The sequence below is a fragment of the Maniola hyperantus genome, chromosome Z (genome assembly GCF_902806685.2).
Source record: "Maniola hyperantus chromosome Z, iAphHyp1.2, whole genome shotgun sequence".
Lineage (NCBI taxonomy): Eukaryota > Metazoa > Arthropoda > Insecta > Lepidoptera > Nymphalidae > Maniola > Maniola hyperantus.
This window is the reverse complement of record NC_048564.1, coordinates 7,134,558-7,157,564: the sequence shown is the minus strand read 5'-3', so window position 1 is coordinate 7,157,564 and position 23,007 is coordinate 7,134,558. Positions and strand designations below refer to the sequence as shown.

The 23,007-nt window shown below is 38.5% G+C and overlaps 1 protein-coding gene across 2 annotated transcripts in view; it reads right to left on the bottom strand.

The window, feature by feature from the left end:
• LOC117995709 (uncharacterized) overlaps window positions 1-17,973 on the bottom strand; it is a 28,600-nt gene extending 10,627 nt beyond the window's left edge. The window contains exons 1-9 of one of the 2 annotated variants that reach the window (XM_034983700.2): window positions 17,654-17,973; window positions 11,688-12,529; window positions 10,422-10,538; window positions 10,275-10,330; window positions 7,170-7,279; window positions 5,238-5,363; window positions 4,269-4,526; window positions 3,317-3,426; window positions 2,512-2,629 (exon numbers count right to left, since the gene is read on the bottom strand). In XM_034983700.2, the coding sequence (XP_034839591.1) occupies window positions 2,512-2,629; window positions 3,317-3,426; window positions 4,269-4,526; window positions 5,238-5,363; window positions 7,170-7,279; window positions 10,275-10,330; window positions 10,422-10,538; window positions 11,688-12,529; window positions 17,654-17,704 (1,788 nt within the window). In that variant the 5' untranslated portion in view covers window positions 17,705-17,973. Of the gene's footprint in view, window positions 1-2,511; window positions 2,630-3,316; window positions 3,427-4,268; window positions 4,527-5,237; window positions 5,364-7,169; window positions 7,280-10,274; window positions 10,331-10,421; window positions 10,539-11,687; window positions 12,530-13,951; window positions 14,058-17,653 lie in introns of those variants that run through there. The other variant, XM_069509056.1, reaches the window with a different exon arrangement.
• Window positions 17,974-23,007: the final 5,034 nt, after the last annotated feature.

Sequence of the window (23,007 nt, the reverse complement as noted above, 5' to 3'; positions counted from 1 at the left end):
TTGAGATTAGCCGCAGCGTTTGCCGCTGCGGATGTATGGAGCGGTTGCTCTGGCTGGGGCTGGGGCTTAGGCGTAGACGCGGAAGCCTTGGCCGGGGCTGGTTGGGCGGGCTTGGCCGGGGCTGGTTGGGCGGGCTTGGCCGGGGGTGCCTGGGTGGGCTTGGGCGCAGGAGGGTTAGTCCTGGGAAGGGGTTTGTCCCATGCGTTGGTGGCCGGAGCCGGCGCAGGGACGAATTTTTGGGTGGGTTGGGGAGCTGCAGTAGGTTTGCGGCCGGCCGGTTTGACCCTTCGCTTTTGCTCCTTGGGGGCTTTAGGGCATCCGCGATAGTTCGCGGTATGCCCTTGAGACCTGCAAAGAACACAGCTCGGGGGCTCCTCGGTTGGTTGCTTCCTGGGGCAGTCGGAGGTGCCGTGGTCCCCTAGGCACTTTACGCACCTAGGGTGGGCGAAACAATTCCTTGCGGAATGGCCGTACATCTGGCAGCGATGGCATTGGCCCATCCTGCCGCGGTTACGGGGGGGCTCTATTTTGAGGCCAGTAAGGCGACACACTGAGGTTATATTATTAACTTTTTTACCCGCGGGGGAAAGTTCTAAAGTTACGAGCACCATCTCGTAAGGGACTTTGGTTCTAGGATGATACATCCTGTGAACCTCCAGGACTGGCAGCTCCTGGGAAAGGAGGTCTGTCTTGATGAGCTCTGTATCGAGCTCCTTCGGAAGGCCGCGAATGACTACGCGTAGAACGCGTTCGTCGGGAAGAGCGTAGGTGTGGAACCCTACATTCTCTTGACGGAGAGTCTTGGTGAGGAGGCGATGGTCGCCTGAAGTCGGACATTGGACTTTGATTCCAATGGCGGTCGAGCGGGCACTCGTGAACGAGATGCCCCGCTGGTCTAACAGTGGCAAGATGCGCTGCCAGCTGAGTTTTTCCCTAATAAAAAGGGGAGGGACCTTTTCCCTTGGCGAATCCTCCATGGGGGAGTCTTCCGACTCCTCCTCGGGGGTTGCCTGGGAGGTTGTGGGTTGAGTACCGGGCCCTGAAGGGGCTGCAACGCCCACCTTTTTAGGTGGGTTTGCGTGGGACTTGGAGGCCTTCAGCTTTCGCTTCTGGGCCTTCGTCTGCACCGTCGTGAATTCCTCTGTTTCAGAGGAGGCTGGGGACGTTTCGGAGTGAGGCTCCTTAACGTCGGTCGGTATAGGTTTTGGGGCTGAAGGCCCAGGTTGGGTCTTGGAGTGAGGCTCCTTGTCAATCAATGTCGAGTCCGAGTCGTCCTCCATGGTCATAGCCGAGAGAGGAGATTCCGGTGGTATGTCGAAGCGCGTAGGCTTCCGGGACGGGTCGACCTTAAATTTATTGAGGTAGCTTGGGTTTCGGGTCGTGAGATCGGCCAAAAGGGCACTCAAGTCTACGTCATTGTAGAATGTCTGGGGAAAAAATGTGCCCTGATGGGGCCCGGGAGCGGGGTGGTCGGGTTGGTTGGGGCCCATAGTGGACCCGGTGGCTCAAAGGTCCTCCCTGCCAAGGCAGGGAGGTGGGTACCTACGGTGTGGCCCTAATGTGAGTCCCCGCCCTTGGGTGACGGGGGTGTGAACCTATGCTGCGCTTAGACTAGTGTACTCACGGGACCTGGATCCTAGAACTACACTAATACTACACACAACGCAGGAACAATCCGATGGCACTGATAATGGCACTTGCACTGACACTGGTGAACTCGCGCGAGAGAGTTCAAACCGGTACCGAGAAACGGAGCGCATTAGCAAACGTCCGCGCGGGGCGGAAGCCGAGCACGAGGCTATACATTAAAAATTGAACTTATATCTAATTCTCCCACTCGGCAAGCGCATACGGTCGTGCCGAGCGGGAGACAAGGCGATCGCGGGTGGTGAAGTCGTAGCGGGGCGCGGAGGTGTCGGCGGGCGTCCAATCAGCATTAGTCACTGCCAGCGCTGCGCGTGGCATGAAGCTCCCGTCCGCAACAAACTATATAAAAGATGGCAGCCCAAAAACAGATGCTCGGTTTGGCGGTCATCTAAATATATAAAAAAAAGCTGGCTGACTGACTAACTTATCTATTAACATACAGCTCAAAATATTGGACGGGTCGGGCTGAAATTTGGCATACAGATATCTATTATATGATGGAGGCATCCGCTAAGAAAGGATTTTTGAAAATGCAGTCTTTAAGGCGATAAAATAGGGGTAGGAATGTTGTGTAGTCCACGCGGACGAAGTCGCGGGAAAAGCTAGTTTTAAATAACACGGAAGTAACATTCGTTTTATTTCCATCATGAAAAAGGTCTGAGTTACTGTCGAGTCGCACATAAATACTTAAAAAGGTCTGAGTTACTGTCGAGTCGCACATAAAGACTTAAAAAGGTATGAGTTACTGTCGAGTCGCACATAAAGACTTAAAAAGGTATGAGTTACTGTCGAGTCGCACATAAAGACTTAAAAAGGTCTGAGTTACTGTCGAGTCGCACAATAAAAAGTTTGTATTTTACTCACTGTCCCAAATTCAGCGTAGTTGTAGGCAAGCATCCCAATCCGCCGCGAGCCGGACTTGAGTACTCGCTGCACCATCTGGGAGTACCGTGGATTGAAAAAGAACAGTGGACACGGCATTCTGTTGTGAACGAGTGAATGTATGAATGACATGCTGGTGTTCTTGTAACAAAAAATAGTACAAACGATCAATTACAGTGAATAGACTATCGCTGTGACAACTACGGATTATGAAAAAATCTTCATACTATATTGGTTGGATGTACAGGGTGTAACCGTTCTGGTTACACCCTGTACATCCCACACACCCTGCTTGCAAAAACGAAGACAGGTGATAGTACTGGTTATTTATCAGTGATATGATACCACAAAAATCGCGAAATTAAAATTTTAAAAATCAGTTAATCACTAATATTTTTTTAGGGTGCGGTGACATATCGGGTCTAATGCATCAATGATACTTGGCAGATTCATCCCAGAGGTGGCAACAGTACGTCATGCCATGCCAGACCGAACCTGAGCATGTCAAAGTGTGAGGCTTTGCTTTGGCGTTAAATACCATCTCACTTTATGTAGTATACTAAGCTCTTTCGCATTTATTTTCAATCCATTCGAAATATTATTTTTATATCGCTCAATGAAGCAGCAATGTAGATTCAACCAATGTCAAAAATGAGTTTAAAGACTTTCATTTGTGATTATAACTAAGTTACCCGCTAGACAAGATTGTCAGAGTTCGATTGTCGAATATTTATAAGACGTCATAGTAAAATAGACCTAAGCCCCTTGTTTTAAGGTTAAAACTTACCCGGGATAGGCCACATGGCAAGTAACAATAGGTATCACTTCCATTGCATCTCGCGATGGTAACACATCGATGGAAGATAGCATGGAGGTAATAAATATGGTGTCACGAGTCTGAAACAAATGTTAGACGTGATACAAAAGACCAGTGGCCCTACCGCGGTGGTTTGACAGCTACAATGTCACGATCGCAATCATCTCTGATTGGTTAATGCTCGCTCACTATTGGCCACAATGCATTGTTGCAAGAAGAATCGCACAAATTCAGCCAATCAGAACAATTGAGATTGTAATAATGATTGATGCAGGTTTTAGACAATCGCCCTACTGGAGCAAAACTAGAGTTGCCGCTATACTAAAGTTATGTCGGAACAAGCAATGTTATTCACTTGTGGATTATATACGAAATTAAAATGTTATTGTTTTTTTTTAAATTAATAGTTACTAGCCGATGCCCGCGACTTCGTACGCGTGGATTTAGGTTTTTAAAAATCCGGTGGGAACTCATTGATTTCCTGGGATAAAAGTAGCCTATGTCACTCTCCAGGCCTTTAACTATACCCATTACCCATGCAAAAAATCACGTCGATCCGTTGCGACGTGATTGAAGAACAAACCAACACACTTTCGCATTTATAATATGGGTACTGATAATATTGGGTACTGGTATTAAAAAGATTGTCTTTTTCTTCGCTTGAGTCCGTGAATTTGAAGGTTTTAATGAATTTCAAGCAGTCAGTCTCTGTATAGTCGGTCGTGTGGCCGGTGATCGGGGACGGCAGAAATGACTGAAATCATTACAACTTGAGTCGTGCTTGTGAGAACATCAATTGCGTTACGGCTCGCAACTTAGGTTGCGTCTCCCCATGAAGGGCCTAAGGAGTCTATTTTTTGTGTCACCATTGCGCCAGGTCGTCAGATAGAATAGCAGACTTTAGAAAATTCTGTAAACATACCTGATCAAGGTTGAATGTCTCTAACGAGCTCAGACACAGCGCACACTGTTTCTTGAAGTACATGCAGCGCTCGATACACTCGCGGCAGTAAGTGTGCCCGCAGGGCGTGCATACGGGGTTGGAGAACGTGTCCGTGCACAGCACACACTCCAGGTCCCCAGGCTTGAGCCAGTTGTAAGCGGCCTGCTCGCGCACGCTCTGCCGCAGGCCATGCGATATGCTGCCCTGACTGTGTCTACAGCACATGGCGTTGATTGTCTGAAAAGCAACACGTACCTTTTGTAGAGGACTAAATTCACTTTGATTGATACACAATTTTTATTGTGAGTCGCCTGCGAGCGAATCCTGGAGTGAGTCAGTCATAAGGTATTATACCAAACGGTAGGTAGTGTGGGGGATTTATAATCAGAAATTGAGCTTCAACTGTGGTTTTAGCTGCGCAACCTAAAGAAACTCAATAGGTATAGCAAGCCCAACTCTGATTTCAAGAAAGCAACAGGAGCAACGCTCCTCTAGCAAAAGATCCCCTTGACCCATTATATTTTTTTGTGCTCTTGCATATAACATAATCTATAAGAACCAGAGCAGCCTGTTTTTTCAAGTGATTTTATTTAAGTATTCAAATTGCAAAGTAAATCTTAAGAATAGCTATACTGGCCTAGAATTAATTTGTAATTTTTTCATATTAAGGCCAGTATGGTGCTATAAATTAGCGTTTACAGCAATTTTAGTATTTAAAATCACTAAAAAAATCAATAAGGCCGCTCTGGCTCTCATGGCCTAGTTCTCTCCAGAACTTTCTGTATCAGACACAGAAAGATAAATTATTATCAATAAGGCTGGCCATCTTGCCACATGCTTACTTCTTTAAGTATGCACTTGAGTTAATTTAGAACTTATCATGGGTCTATTGCAAAGCGAACCTTTGAACCAACCAATATTTTAATGCTATTTTTTTCAATTGAGTACCTGCACCAAAAGTATACGGGCATTACGGGCAATCGGACCCGAAGAGGCTGCAACTCTGGCGAGATGTGATGCTGCCTCCGGATACTTGCCGACGTCCAACAAATGTCGCGCCCTGCGATAGCGAGCCTGGGCGATAACAATGACACTTGTTAATACAGTCTGAAAGACTTCGCAGAAATTTCCACACACGTTAATGTCATGTTCCTTCTCGGGAAATGATAAGCACTCATTTTTGATTTGGACCTCAACAATCTACCTAAATAATTTTAAAATTTTGCTAACATGTCTTTATATAAGCTCCGTTTATTCACTAGGGTTCAGTTGCGTGACAGGTGGTTAAAGTTATCTTACAGTCATCGTTAAATTTTGACCGCCAATAACACCAATATTAAACACTAACCCAAAAATCATGGTAATCATATTTTTCTTAAATTAATGACGTAAGTAACGAAAGCGGCATCCAGAAGGATTTTTGAAGGAAACGAAAATAGACTTTTACTAAATTTATTCCAAAGTCCTTACTTTTAACCTAACCTAACGTCCGCATCTATGTCAGATGCGGAGTTTTACATAATGACTACCTAAATCTAATCTAACCTAACTAAGAGACTGCGTCGAGGTGTGACGACAGAATGCACCTCTTCACATCTCTCACTTAGTTTAAATACCTTAACTAGCAGCTAATATTAAAATGTAGATAAGTCCTAATTAGTTGGAGTCACGTATGACAACGAGGTAATTTCTTGCTGACGCTGACGGTGCGCTGGACTCATGACCTAGTGACTTAGCCTTCGAGGATGGTTCGCTGCGTAAGTGAATTGAACTAGGCTATCGTTGGGATATGTAACACGTACAACAACAAAAAACTCAAAGTAAACACTGCGAATGGAAATTAATAAACCACAGCATATTATGATACAATAATTTTGCGCCAATATTTTATAACATACTAGCTGATGCCCGCGACTTAGTTCGAGTGGATATAGGTTGTTAAAATCCCCAAGTCTTTAATTTTTCTTGTTAAAAAGTAGCCTATGCCACTCTTTAGGTCTTTAAATATATCAATGCAAAAAAATACGTCAATCCGTTGCTCCGTTGCGACGTGATTAAAGGGCAAACCAGAAAACAAACACTAAATAATAAAAAACTATGATGCATAAAAATAAATAAAAATCTGTTTAGAATGTACAGGTGAATACCTTTCATATGATACCCCACTTGATATAGTCACTCACTTCGAAAGTTGAAAATACTAATTATTAGTTCATGATCACAATTTAATTTTTTTTGTGTGATCTAACCCTAAATTCACGGTTTTCAGATTTTTCCCCTAAAGCGAGCTATAAGACCCACCTACCTGCCAAATTTCATGGTTCTAGGTCAACGGGAAGTACCCTGTAGGTTTCTTGACAGGCAGACAGACAGACAGACAGACAGCAAAGTGATCCTATAAGGGTTCCGTTTTTCCTTTTGAGGTACGGAATCCTAAAAATAAAATGAATGTGGTAGGCTGCTTTAATACTTTACGCCGCGATCAAGTACATAAACATGATAGCTTTACATATTTCAGGGAAGCCAAATCGCGTACAGCTTGTTACGATCATTTGGTAGGTCCACGTGATCAACATTGTATGATAGCCATTGCCACCGAGCTCATTTGTTTGACATTTATTTCTAATCCCTGGAACATTTTCTAGGAAAAATAATTTTGATGTCACTAAGTGAAGCAGCGATGTAGAGACAACCAATGTCAAATGGGTTTAATGGCTATCATTTAGTGATGATCACTGAATATGAAGCAAATCCCCCCGCATGGTAGCTTTCAGCATTTAACATTACAAAATTACCAACAAGCCTTCGGGTCATGTCGTTTAAAACGATTATGACAGTATTCCTTAAAAGTTCGGGATAAATTTTAAGTTATAGTATTACCTGCATTGACATGGGCATACGCGGGCGACAGAGGCAATGTGTTGAGTTTGCCATTGGCGTCAAATGTAAGGAACGGTTAGGGCGACGCTTGATTAGGTGACTCAGCTCAACTGTTGATAAAATTTAGAACAACTTATTATTTAATCACTTATAAAATATATTGTGGTAGGATGGTATTATAGGCTTTAGGTTTTTAAAAATCCCGTGGGAACTCTTTGACTTCCCGGGATAAAAAGTAGCCTATGTCTCTTCAGGTCTTTAACTATATCCATGCAAAAAATCACGTCAATCCGTTGCTTTGTTGCGAGGTGATTGAAGGACAAACAAACAAACCAACAAACAAACACACTTTCACATTTATAATAATATAGGTACTGATTATTTCATAAATAATTGCTTTTTTTAAACTATTAAAGTAAATCATAATGATTTTAAAGTACCTTAATATACAACGATACTTATGAAAAAAACAAGTTTTGTTATACTTGAACAGATATGTGTAAATAATAATATAATTATTTATTCTAGTAAAATGTTGCTAATAAGTAATAAGTGAAGCCCAATGTAGCTGCGACATTTGGTCCGCAAAGCTATATAATACCTACTCGATGTTACGTAATTTTGAATGAAGTCAGAGACTTACATAACGATATTAACCAAGCGAAGGACGCCAGCGATTAACGGCGACTAATGAAATTGAAACAAGAAAAATACCTAAGTGGAGGAAAAATATAATTTAGCCGTGCAACACTCTATCATATATTGTTTAAAACAACTTTTAACTACGTTTTAAAAGTTCAGTTTTACGTATTAAATGTCTTTCATTTATTTTTTTGGCCACGTCCATGTGCAAATAGTATAAGGAATAAAATAAAACTACAGACAAAATTTTCTAAACTCTAACGCGTCCTTGACTCACTTAACATTCGCTAGTCGCTTCTACCTTTACACGCTTGAACTACATAACAGTCTATTCAAGTTAGTCATCATTGACTTGACAACGACCTAACTGTGATGCGCACAGAATAAATATATATTTGAATTGATAGCATGCAGAAAAAGTATCCCGCACAGCCCCCACGCTAACCTGGTGCGGGATAGCGTGGGTGTGCGGGGCGGCCTCCCGCCTCATATCCCGATTGCCATCTCGACCTGTCGCGTACTATACATGATGTAAATGTAACTTATTTAAGTTTCGTTACGGCATAAAAGGAGGCGTCCAAGACAATCAAATGCTCTAATTACAATGTTTAGTGAAAAAATATTGAATAACCGAATGTTTCTACCTGTAAATTAAAACTACCTGACTATTCATAAACACTTGTAAAAAGTTTACATGAATAAAAAAACATTCTATTCTATTCTATTCTATTCTAAGCAAACAGTTTTTTAGTTTTACAGTCTTCATAATATTTAAGGTACCTGCTGGAACAGCCGTAGGTCTACCTACGTACTGTTATATCTCTTACTAGCATCTATGCTGGTAAGAGATAATATGCTGGGGCATAGAATATATAGTACTAGAGTTACACAGTACAGTACTATCAATTGTATGAGTCGCATTGGTGAAATCCGTTTGCGCAGAAAAGTATTTTCGCACCATTCAAAAATAGGATTTCTGCGCAGGTACATCGGCGTACCTAATAAGTGGCAGTACTGTAAATAAATATCACGATCCCGCTTCGCGATACCGGCCTTAAATTTATTGAAGTACGTCTCTGATCACACTGTCAGTAAATTAAAAAAAAACAGTTTTGATGGTTCACCTACGGCAGAGTGAACGAGAGTGCGATATCTCTTGGCCAGACCTTGAATGGGCCGGACCTACACTCACAGTAGTAGGGTCGAGCTACATCGGTAATTACTATTATTATTCATCGAATTGAAAAATTTGTATGTAATATTAAGGCTTAGCCTGAAATTTAGCAATGATTTATGAAAATCTAGCAACTTATTTACCCCAGACAATATACTTAAGACAATATACACTCAGTAAATTACTATATTAAGGTTAGTCTATTAGTAAAAAAACCGGCCAAGTGCGAGTGAGACTCGCGCAATGAGGCAATCGCGCAATGATATGAGTATGACATGTTCATGATATGCCGTCAAGCACCTATTGACGATATCGCGTGATTATTAACACGTTCAATAAAATACTGATGTCATATAGATTGGTCGCAAATAATCCAACTTTCCGCCAATAGCGAGTGTTTGAAGTTTGAACGTCAGGAAATACCCACGAGATCGGGAATATGATGATCGTGATACATATTTATTGACTGTGTAACTCCAGTCTCTCAGAGCCTCAATAGCTCGACGGGTAAAGGAGTGGACTGAAAACCGAAAGGTCGACGGTTCAAACACCGCCCGTTGCACTATTGTCGTACCTACTCCTAGCACAAGCTTGACGCTTAGTTGGAGAGGAAAGGGGAATATTAGTCATAAAAGTCATACCTCAAATAGATCGAAGAAATTGGACATGACGTTTCACGGCATTAATTTAGTTACGTGAATTGAAGCTGCGAAAGACACTGGAATCTATTACGCAAGAGGACTTAATTATATGATTTATGTAAACTCTAGAAGAGGGTTCTGAAATATTTACATAAGTTATTCTGAGAGGAAATTTTGTTAACAGTATTGGAGACAAATAAATCTGAAAATGAAATAGAAGGTGACGAAATAAAACGAGAGTGCCCCACATGGACTTACGTACAGACCTACGAGGCTAACGTAACCTGCGACCCGGCGCTCTCCATTGCGTTGTCGACAATGTACTTATATAAGCGCAATGTAACGAACAAATCGACGATTTACATAATAGTAGTTAGTTCACAATTATTATTATTGTTCACGCCCACCCCGCCTTGTAAAACCTATTTTGCATTATAATAATGACAAGTCCTGTGTTTCTTATTAGGAACAAAGCTCAGGACCGAATATATTTAATATTTATATGGAACACAGATGATATATCGCATTTGTAATTTTTTCAGTAATATACACCTATAGCTTATCTATATCATTAAGTGAAAACAAGAAGAAATATTATTAAGAATTAACTGGATGTCAATAATTTTATTATTATAAATATTTTCTTACCTCCATGCTGTGGAGCAGTATTGCCATCCATTTCAGACGATCCAGATACAATTGTTCTGTTACAGAGATGGATAATTTTAAATGTAATCAATATTGATTAACTTATCATTAAATACGCAATATCTTGACAAATTAAATGGTGTGTACCTTGGTCTTTGAACATATGTCATCATTCTGTCAATTATGTGCCTAACTAACGTATTAATGTGCAATGATTTTGGAGCATCCACACTACACGGACAAGCACCATTGTCCATGATGCACCTGAAAAAGTATTTTTATTTGTAAGTAGTTATAATATAAGAAACCTGTAGCAAATATATTTAAAAAACCGCCCAACTGCGAATCAGACTCGCGCACTGAGGGTTCCGTAGTACAATCGTGTTTTATCGACATTTTGCACGATAAATCAAAAACTACTTACTATATCTCGTTCAAACCAATTTTCGGTGCAAGTTTGCATGGTAATGTACATCATTTTTTTTCGTTTTATCATTCTCTTATTTTAGAAGTTACAGGGGGGGGGGGGGGGGGGGGCACATATTTTACCACTTGAGAAGTGTTTCTCGCGCAAACTATTACGTTTAGAAAAAATGATATTAGAAACCTCAATATCATTTTCGAAGACCTATCCATAGATATCCCACACGTATGGGTTTGATGAAAAAAAATTGAGTTTCAGTTCTAAGTATGGAACCAGATATGGGATGGGATAATGGGAAGAACCCCAAAATTTATTGTTCTTTTTTCTATTTTTGTGTGAAAATCTAAATGCGGTTCACAGAATATATCTACTTACCAAGTTTCAACAGTTTAGCTCTTATAGTTTCGGAAAAAGGTGGCTGTGACACAGGAACGGATAGACAGACAGACATGACGAATCTATAAGGGTTCCGTTTTTTGCCATTCGGTTACGGAACCCTAAAAATGGGTATTTGGGTTTTTGGTAACATGTCTATGCCAGTTTCAAAATAGACAGATATTTTTTATCCAAAGTTAGTTTTAGTATAAGCAAAAACCGAAACAAGTGTTGAATATTTTTACATAAAGAATATATATACAGAATTTCAAAAATATTTAATGAAAATTTACGAAGTTATAAGCTTGTTGTATTGAGTCGTTTGTTGTCCCCGCAAAAACATGGTAACCCCAAGCAAACGGTAATGAGCGACCGGGACGGCTGGCATTTATCGTGCACGCTGCCGCTTGCGCGGCGCGAATCAGTTGGTGCATGCGGTCATTTAACTAGGTGTCCAAACTTACAGGATTTTATAGTATTTTTTGGTCGAAATATAACACGGTATAAAAATGATTGCAATCGATTGCGATTATGTTACTGTTTCTGAATAAACTAATTTCATGTTTTGCTTATACTCTAACTAACGTGTATAGAGTAGAATAGAGATGTCATACCTCAAACATCGAGTATGACCGCATTGTCCTGTGACGGGTAGAACGGGAAGGCAACCGCAATCTAAACAGCCCAGCTCGGCTAGGTTAGGTGCCCTTAGGTAGCGTGAAAGTTTGATTAAATCATTAGCTAACTTCCGAGCACTTGCCGATAGTGTAGGAAACTCAGGAATCATTCGTGGCGGCGAGAAGAATGAATCATCGAAATTCAGCAATGGCTTCGAAATATTTTGTTCATGGAATGGACTAATGCGTTTCGGATTTATTTCATATGGTTCCTCCCAGGCATCGTGAAATCTCAACGTAAGACATTGCGATAATTCTGGGTCTACCTCTACGTCACTCACAGGACTATTGTCGATTTCGCTAACACGTGAACTAGATTGAATAGGTGAAGATAGGCCAATAGGTGAACCTAATTGCAATAATGCTGGAGTCAATGTTTCAATTGAACGGGGAGCGGGTGAAAAATTATCCCGAACTAAAAGCCCACGTTCGGCATCATCGGGCAGTGGCGGATCGTTGTCCGTTTCCTGCTGATTCTCATATAAATCACCAACAAAATGATTGCCACCACTTCGTTTGGTTAAATCCCTGAAGGAGGGTTCTTCTTGAGTATGTGGTGAATCACTTTCTGGATTTAAATTTTGTCTATTGCAAGGGCTCGAAGGTATGCTGCTTGAAGTTGTTAAAGTTGCCATTCTATAAGGATGTACTCTCCGAGTTCTTTGGAATGTTCTTCTTCTGTGACCTCTTCGCCTTTGTGGTTGGATATTGGAGCTCATATCGTAGTTGTGTTCGCTCACTGGTATTCCCAATATACAAGCAGCCGAAAGGTTTGAAATCTGAAAGAAAAATGTTTATGGTTTAACGGGATTAACAGCTCATTTTACTTATTTCTTGTACTCCATAGATTATCGCCAGATATGTTAATTATTCGCAAACATTTATCCCATTAGCAGTCACCAACTTATTTGTTTTCCGCACGATTTATTATATCCCATAAAAATGTACCAAACGACGCAAAATATTTAATATGGGCCCTTAATAAAACGTAAGTCGATTTCCGAAGCCATACGTAATCGTGAACTTGGCCTAGTGAGCGGACCGGTTATAAGGCGGTGAAATAGACGCAGCATAATGCTAATTATTTATTTTATATCTATGTTTGAAACAGGCATTATTTTAGGCTTATTTTCTGACTAACTTAAGCCCGCGATTGTCCGCGTGGACTACATTTTTAAGCCCTTATTTCAGGGCTTGAATTTTCAAAAATCCTTTTTTAGCGGATGTCTACGTCATAATAGCCGTCTGTATGCTTTTCAGTGCAAGCCATCCAGTAGTTTAGGCTATGCGTTGATATATCAATCAGTCAGTCAGCCTTATATATAGATTTAGATTTTAACTGCATTTTAATATAAAACTTAGCGAATAGCACAATAATATCTAGTAGAGAGAGAACCAGCTAGTGCCAGACCTTCCTTATTTTATAAAAGCTGAAAATTTCTCTGTGTACTGTCCCCAACACTGGGAGGAACGTTTGTTTGGATCATGGTGGCTTTGGGAGATAACAGGTAATAAAGGTGTAAAAATCTTTTGTCAAAGTATAAAGTCCTTATATACAATATACATATCCTTAATACACGGGATCTTGCGCCATTCACAAAATCCGTTTACTCGCAGGGCGCGATGTTCTAGAAAAATCCAGAAGGATTCAGACTGAATGTTTTTATCAAAAACTATATTGCGCTTTGGGTCAATTGTGCAGGTGTGTGTTGCACCTCAAGTGAAAATAATACGTATATAACCTAGCCCCTAATCTATATTTTGAAATTTTACCTACACTTAAACAATGAACGCATTTTTATTTAATTAATAATTTAAAAAAATCTAGGCTCCGAAATATTTTTATTTATTTCTTACACCGCACACCCAGGTCTGAAAATTGTTATTGTATAATACACGTATTATTCTATTATACAATATGTGGTATATATCCTCTGTTGATGTTGCGTACCTAAAGGGTTCCAAGCATCATATGAGGGAATTTTTTGTTTTTAAAATAAAGAAATACTACGACAATACATATTACGCAAAATCGCATAGCACAATATTACAAGCTGAGCGGGTTTTAATACTACTAAAAGCCTCTAGATGAAATATATATCGCCGAGGCAATCAAAACTTCTAGACCTGAACATGAGTCAATTGAGGTTTAGATTTCTAGGTCAATATCGCATTGTTCAAATTAATTTTGTTTAGTTTACCTGTTAGGCTAAGCTTAGTCCGACAAGCGCCGAAAAAACAGCTGCACACCGTACTAACGGTCGCCGTACACGTTAAGTCATCGTCTGGCTGTGCATTGCTTACACCGATAGTTCTTACGCAAAATGAGGTAAGCGGGGGGCTTACATAATGCGACCTACTGGCACAGTGACTCTGTAAGTGCAGGCGCTTGCACCGACAATACTCTATTTCTTCAAACGTTGGTAACAAATGAAACGAAATAAATTGCACAAATTGTGTATTTCTTTTGCCGCTATAAACACTAATAATAAAAATTTCGAAATGGCCGCCTTGTAAATTTAAAAAATTAAAAGTCCATAATCTTGTACGACGGTTCCGTAGCCTTCGCGGGCGAGTCAGACTCACACTTGACCCGTTTTTTTTAAATAAATGCATTTGAGCAAAGATATCGGCAAAACCAAAAATTTTTTTGTTTATCATAGTGATACACATTTTCTTTTTGATTGTACAAAATCTGCCCACCCGATTGTATAAGAAAAACGTATTCATCGTTATCGTAATCGTTAAAAAATTCTGCCCTATGATTGGTTGATTCGATGTTTACATTTTTTCACAGCCAATCAAAGGGCAGAATTTGTTGACGATTACGATAACGATGAATACGTTTTTCTTACACAATTGGGGGGCTGGTTAGTTACGAATCTGCTGACTTGAGAATGTGGTAAACTGCTCATAAAGGTCAAAATCGACCACGGGGCCTCCCGCTTATAAGACAACCAATAACCCTAATCATTACCAGATCAACTATGCTACTGTTGCGTCAGAGGGGTCGTCACAAACCTATTTGTTTCGATCTAGCTTAGTGATTAAATTATTAGTTTCGGCCGTAAGTCGAGTTCTTAACTCCTAATGATATCAACATATTAAGTTTATGGTCTAAGATCTGGTATGAGAAATATATACCCTCATCTGTAATTTAATGTGATAGTAAGGTGATAGAGAATATATGTTAGATAATGTAATGATACGTCGCGAACAGGTTGTTTGGCTTAATCTCATGCCCATGGTGTTAAACAATAATAAATTAATTAAATATTATCGATCAACATCCCTGATTAGTTATTTATGAAAGTCGAGCATCAGCTAAGAGTTTATATCCCAAGGAGTTGAAAAAATAAAGGTGGCTTACTTTGCCCTTTGCGCAACTATGGGCTTGCCAGGTTATAAACAGATAAATAAGCATTATTAATAATATCTGCTATTTAATTGAATTTTATATCAAATGAAAGATTATTTTATTCCCAATCCAACCATTTTAGGTTGCCTTATATCAGAAAAGCAAAAACAGATAAATTTACATTTTAAACCTAAACAACCATGGGTTCAAAAAACTTTTTGAATATAAACTTTAAGAAAGTGAACCAACTTTGAAAACAAGGGATATCATTAAATGACGACATCACTATCTCGTCGACTTCACAACCTCACGACTTTACGATTTCGCGACCGCACGAACTTATAATATCATGACTACAAACTCTGACCCCCGATTTTTCCAGAAATCCAACCTCCCATACCGTAACTGGCTAAATGACTGACTGGACCTCTCACCTTCGACTCTCAAAATCCCCAATTACACAACCACCCACCCAATCTTCTGACTTCATCCTCCGATCACCTGATCCCCACCTGATCGAACAGTCAATCCCTCAATCCTACGACCTGCTAATCCCGACCCGCAACCTCCCATCTTCAATCCCCCAGCCCCATCTTCAATAACTCCACCTCCTAACTGTCTGAAAACCTAACCCTCCATGAGCTGCAACATTTTTGTGTTGGTTGGTGTTTATATAAACATATCCTAAATTTTTATTACAAAGTATTCGGTACAAGTCGTAACAGGTACGGTAAAACGTCACTATCCCATAGATTTATAGGTGAGGTCAAATGCTATCAAATGATGACTAAGTACCTGTCAATAAGGATTATTTGAAGTGTTTTTGCCCATATTTTTCAGGAAAAGAATTTGTTTCTTTAAATAAAAAAAAAGAGTACCTAATACATATTTTCAACTTATTTTTGATTTCTAGGTAGCAGATTTTTTTTTTTTATTTAAAAAAAAAAAGGTAGCAGATATCAATTTATATATTATAAGTACTAAAATGAATCTGTATAAGTAACTAAACCTTCAAAAAGTTTTCGGATTAAGGCTCAGAAACTCTTCAAGCTTCATTTTGTTGGCTGCTTTTCTTCAAAAAATTACAGAGGCAGGATTATGTCTAACAACACACATCTGCAAAGTGGAATGGGCGTAGTCTTTTTATTTTTTTCTCAATTATTATGTTTTGCTACTGACAAAAGTATTTTACTTGGTTTCATTGATAAAATTATAATCTAATAACTATACAGAGTCAAATGATTCTGGTGGATAAGCCTGCCATTGCCATGATGGACCACGCACAATCATAGGTGTTTGAATATTTTATGGTCCTTAGATCACATAACTATGATGAGAATCTGTAGAATAGAGACAGGAAAAAAGTAACTGGTCAGATCTGGTTCATGGGGTTACATGGGTTTTTTTAAATACATGATGTATTTAAAAAAAGTTATAAAACATGAAAATTCAACCTTTAGTGTTGAGAAAAAAAGAGATACAACTAAAGTGCTCAATTAAAATTTATTATATTACTAGCTAGCTGATGCCCACGACTTCGTCCGCGTGGATTTACATTTTTCAAAATCCCGCGGGAACTCTTTTGATTTTTCGGGATAAAAAGTAGCCCAGGGTATAATCTCCATTCCAAATCCGTTCAGCCGTTTTTGCGTGATTGAGTAACAAACACCCAAACATCCAAACATCCACACTTTCACCATTTATAATATTATTAAGATTACTAAGTGCCAACCACCACCACCAAAGTCGAGTGACATTTGATTGAGGAATAATTTGGGCATAATGACAGCTTTTGCACAGGAGTTTATTCTCAGATAAGACTTATTTTATGTTGGTGAAATTGGCTCTTAGTAGTATAAAGACCACTGCTCAGTGGTTTGAGTTCATTCCTATAGACACGAATAGGAAAGAATTTCAAAATTAAACAAATACCTATTCTTGATGTGTGATGACTATGTCAAAGGATTTTTTCAAACTAATTATAGGTAAACGGATTAGAGACTTTTTAACAGAATTAAAATCATAAAAGCAAATCTCAATAGAAAAACAAACACAACAAGTCCCGTCTTTGTTTTTAGGGCTTTATTTCAGTTCATTTTGGCATTAGGAAACATTTTCTACAGGGTAATGAGTATTCACTCCACAGTTAAACATACAGATCGAAAATGAAAACTTAGATAAATAAATAGTTAAACGCCGACAAAGTCACAAGCAACTGCTACTATTTAAATAATATAGTTTAAAACAAATAATGAATTAATAATAAAATGACTTCTTTAAATTGTTTTCATGGCCAAAGGATAGCTGATTATGCTCAGACAAGATAACTTATTTTCGACTCCTTATATAATTGCTTACTTACGTAATAATAGCAAGGTGAGGATATCAATGTTTTCGTATTACAAGAAGTTACTGCCACAATAAAGTTACATAACAAAACTATCAGAAATGTTATTACACCATTAGTAATCAGTAAAATGTTGCAATGTTACCGGCTTTTTAGCTAAGAATAGTAATAACAATCACTAGATTTTAAAGTGCTTACCCCATTTGAATACGATGAATGTGCTGTGTGCAATGAGGACCTCTGCCACATTATTTTTTCAGTTTATTTCAAAAGGCGCCAACGTAATATAAACACAACTAAAAATAAACTTGAGGATTAAGAATGCAATACACTTTCCGCCACGTGCTGTGTTCAATCAGTTCGTAGTCTATTTGATTTTTTGATGTGAAATGTGTGTTGCCAACTGTATTCCAAGAAAACGCACTATACCTTCGACTTCAGAAATAAATAATTGCACTATAGTTGTGGGTAACATGAACGGAGCTTTAGTATGACATCCGTGGTGGTTGAAGAGTTTTTGTGTAGTGTTTTGGGAGAAACAGGCGTGCGGCGTGGGAGACGCGGTATTTCAACAATTTTCAGTGTTTTGTTCCACTTCTGTTCTATAGTCGTGTTCGTTTGCTTCTCTATGTGCGCATGTGCGAGATTCGTGCATATCATTCATCTAAGGTGCATATGCAGTTGCTTTGAAGTTTCAGGGCAACGTTCGATAAAATTTTCCTAGATGGCGCAAGGTTTAGGCTTAGGTCGTGTTAATCAATGAGATAGATGAAGAGTAAGGCGTGCATGGCGTGCACAAAGAGTATAATATAATCACTACGTTGCATTTAAGGTTCATATGGGTTCATACTCAGAATAAGGACTGTTAGAAGTAGCCCTATTGTGACACTTACTGTTAGAGCGAGATAGCTAAATGCATTTAAGCTCTTGTTAGAACGTGACAAAATGATTATGCTTTGTCCTTATCACCGTGGCCACTTTTTTTGTTGACCAAAATGTATTTGTACGTGAGTGTCTGGCAAACAACGTGAAGTGTAGAAGGAATGACATTTCACAAGTAAGAAAATCTGCTTGAGCGAGAGGGACTGAGGGGGCACGCTAGTTGCAAATCTGACATAACGGTGGGGGTTTTTTTTTTTTTTTTTTTTATTTATTTTACGGCCCTGGATAACAGTCCTTTAAGGCCTTTCAAAAATTTACAAATACTAAAAATACAAAATTGCTTATAACTAATTAGTCTAACGTTTTTACACTTTATTTATAGTATTGCATATATAATTAAAAATAGACTTAAAATATGACGTTTTACACAACAAGTCCTTTACATGGCGGGGAAAATAAATTTTTGTTTTTGTTCCATATTTATAGTGTTTAGATCACTGGCTAATATAAGTCTTTATATGCCAAAAGCTGGACATTTGAGTATCATATGATTAACATCAGCCTCCTCATATTCACAATAGTTACATTTTTTACTGTTTAGTATTTTTATTTTATTCAGGTGTGTTGGCACCAGACAGTGACCAAATCTCAGTCTATTCATTAATGATGTAAATTTTCTAGATTCACACTTCGTTTTGAAATACCATGGTTGTATTGGTATTTCCTTTTGAATTTCCGCATACCATTTTCCTTTATTTTTATTAGTCACATCCCACACTTCACTCCACAATTTCTTTTGTCTTATTTTAATTGTATTGCATAAATCCGTAAATGGCACTTTGATGCTACTTGAACAATCTTCATAAAAATTACTTCTTCTTGTAGCAGAATCAACCACTTCATTTCCTGTTATGCCTCTGTGGGAGAGTACCCAAACAAATTCTATATTAATTCCCCTTTGTTTTAAATTAAGTAGTACATTTTTAATTTGGAAAATAATATAAACTAATTTATAGTTACTAAAATAAAAATTATTTATAGCTAAAAGAACACTTTTCGAGTCTGTTATTAAAACATAGTTATTAATTTTAAACATTAATTCTTCTTTGATATATTCCAATGCCTTGAACAGGGCAACGCATTCAGCAGTAAACACACTGCAGTCAGAGTTTAATTTATATGATCTACATTTTTTTAACTGTGAATCATAGAAAGCAGAACTTACAAAGTTCTCATTTTTAGAACCATCCGAATATATCCTATAATGATTTTTACAATTTTCTTCAATGAACAATAGGAAGTCTAAATTGGATTTAATATCAGTGATGTGTATTCTATTTCCGAGGTTTATTACATCATAGTGGCAATCATACATAGGCCAAACGTCATTCACATTTATCTTACTAGCAATACTATGCATGTAAGTCATAATCATTGCCATAGTAGGTCCTTTACCGGAAAGAAGTGCTTCCGCTGTAGGTTGTAGAGTTTCAATTGATGCTTCAGTAACTTTTAATAAATCCTGTGGAAAGGCTTTAAAAGTAACATATGCTTGTCAGATTCATTATTAAATTCGAAAACAGAGGTATTTAACGTTGTGTTATTGTTATCATGTTTAAATTTTGAAATAAAATCGGGAATCCATACATCATTTTTATGCTGTGGTGGGTTTTTAATACGTTTAAACATTTTCATATAATTCCATACTTGAGTAATAGGAGTATATCTATTGAATGTTGAACATAACTTGTACCAACTGTTTTTCTTAGCATCCTTAATTTTTTTTTTGTGCATCCAATTGTTTATAATTAATGTAATTTTCCATCAACCCATTTCTTTTATATAACTGTAAAGCTTCTCTCGAATTTTTAACAGCAACTTCACAGTTTTCATCCCACCAAGGAGCAGGAGTTTTAAAAAGTCTAGGACCTTCAATTTTTACATAAGGAACGAATTCTTTTCTAAGAGTATTTAAAACTTCACAGAACTTATCATACGACTGTGAAGTATCTTTTTCATCAAAAGTTATACCTTTAAAGTACTCCTCTGATTTTGCATAATATTTGGTCCAATCTGCTTTATGAAATAGAAATTTCTCTACTTTGTCATTGACAGAATATTTAGATGGAACTAGGCTTAATTTTGTAAATGTTGGATAGTGGTAACTACCCAAAGGATCGTCACCCACTGACCATTCACATAGAGGTGCTAGTACGGGACTCACCCCTGTCACATCAATAGCAGAGCTATTTGCATTAGGTCTTTGTACTGTAGTAGATACACCTGTGTTTAACAGGCATAGGTCATGTTCATCAAAAATTTCAAACAATGTTTTGCCTCTTGAATTTGTACAACTGCACCCAAAAGCAATATGATGCGCGTTAAAATCTCCTGGAGACTATACAAGGTTTTGGTAAGCTAGCAATAATATTTTTAAGTTTATTAATACTACAATAATTGTTATTTTTAGGTGGACAATAAACACATAGAATCGACACTGAACCAATATTAGTTTCTAGAGAAATTGCTATGGACGGGACATCTTGATAAAATTGTGTTGGCAATATTTTATATTTTAATGTATTTTTTAATAAAATGCCTACTCCACCATGTTCATTATTTGCATTTTTTCCTACAAAATTATATCCTGAAAATCTAATAGGATTACTTGTATTTTTTTGCCAGGTCTCATTTAATAGCAAAATATCAATATTATGTTGTTCCAAAAATGTTTTAACCAAGGGTTTCTTATTGTTAATACTTTGGATATTATGCTGCACAATAGTTAGGTGAGAATCCATTATATTTTACTTAAATGTTCTAAAAATGTTTCTTTGATTTGATTAGTAGTCTTAATATTATTAGAGTTCCCTATTGTAACCAAAGTGTTTACTATGGCTCCTAAAAGCTTAGAGTTATTTACAATATCATTGTGTGAAATTTCTGTCTTTGTCTGTGTAGTTTGCTTAGGCTGTGAGTATGTAGTTTGGTTTTTTTGATATGTCTGAGGGCTCTGAGGCTTTGGGAGTGGAGGGAAACTCGCACTACTTATTTGAACTACTTTTGAGTAGGTTTCTTTTTTGTTCCTCTCCATTCTCGCTGCCTTTACAGGACACGTTTTTGATATTGCAAGATGCGCACCCCCACAATTGCTGCACTTCAGTGTATCCGTCGTGCAGTCCTTGTAATGGTGCTCACCAGCGCACCGTGAGCATATTTGCTGATTTTTACAAATTTTCCCATAATGGTTAAATTTCATACATTTAAAACATTGCATCAAAGGAGGAACATAAGTGAAAACTTTGTATCTCCAGTTGTCCAAATAAATATACTGCGGTAGACTAGTACCGCTGAAAATTACACTGATAGTGGAGAGAGGAATTAGCTCCTCTCCCACTTTTTTCAAAAATCTCTTTACACCTATTACTTCACTTTCCGAGGAGAGTTTATTGAATAGTTCCTGATTGCTAGATTCTTTTGAAATGAACCTAACCACCCCTACCCTTTCCACAGAGGACGCCGGGATGAACGCTCGGAGTTTATGAACTGAAAGGCACTCGTGCTTCAAAAAGTCATTAACCGCTGTCGCTTGTTTGAAGACAAGCATAATTTTAGTAGCGTTTATGCGCCTACTTTCACTTACACCTTTTACTTGTTTAAAATATTTGGATACCACCAGGGGATTTTTGTTTCCTAGTTTGATATCTTCTGTGCTTTCTACGTATACAGGGAATTCTGAATTGGTACTAGTATCGCCGTACGCCCGGCGATACCCTGGTTTTATAAATGGTTTGTATTTTGCACCATCACTTTCAGAGGGTTTCTCCTTTTGCATTTTCTTCCTCTTTTTTCCCGCTGGTGGTTCCAAATCACCGCCGTCACTATCTGACGGCATTGTACCACAGTTTAACGAAAACTATTTACAAAATAATGTACTATTTACACTCAAAAACTATATTTTTAACAATTTTCAATTAAAAAACGCACTTCGCGTTTCCCGCCAAAAACGCAAGTCCAAACTGTGGGTTCATAACACAGCGTTGCCAGATGATGTGTGTAAAATCCTACGAATGCGCCCTTGAAAACATCTTGAAAAGGTACGAAAAGCTATACCTAATGCTTCATGCAGATCATACTCCTTACTCTAAGCTCTGCTGTTAGACGCTTCAGACCACCCGCGCCAGACGCTTGTGACCCCGCCGCGCCTCTAGGGTAATAATGTTCTGTGCTTGTGACAAATAACATTCAGCAAGTATCGCCAAACCCCACAGATGGTTTGCCTGCCAATCATAGGCAGCTATATAGCTAGTCTTATAGCTTTTCGTACATTTTCAAGATGTTTTCAAGGGCTCGTTCGTAGGATTTTCCGCACATGCAACGTTATGAACCATAGGCCAAAGAAATTGTATGTACTACTACCATAGAGATAGTATACATAGAGGTAACCATAACGTGTTGCCGCTCTTGTACATCTATGTGTCAAAGAGGTATTGTTATCTCCGTCTTTTTCAGGGAACCTCCATTCGTATAAAAGCGATAGCTCATATAAGTCTGGCAACGTCGCTCTATCGGTGAAAATAGTGACCAGTATAGTTGACAGGTGCCCCCTTAAGCAGACAAAACATTGGGGTTTGATGCAACATTTTTACCAAATATTTAAAAATCAGATA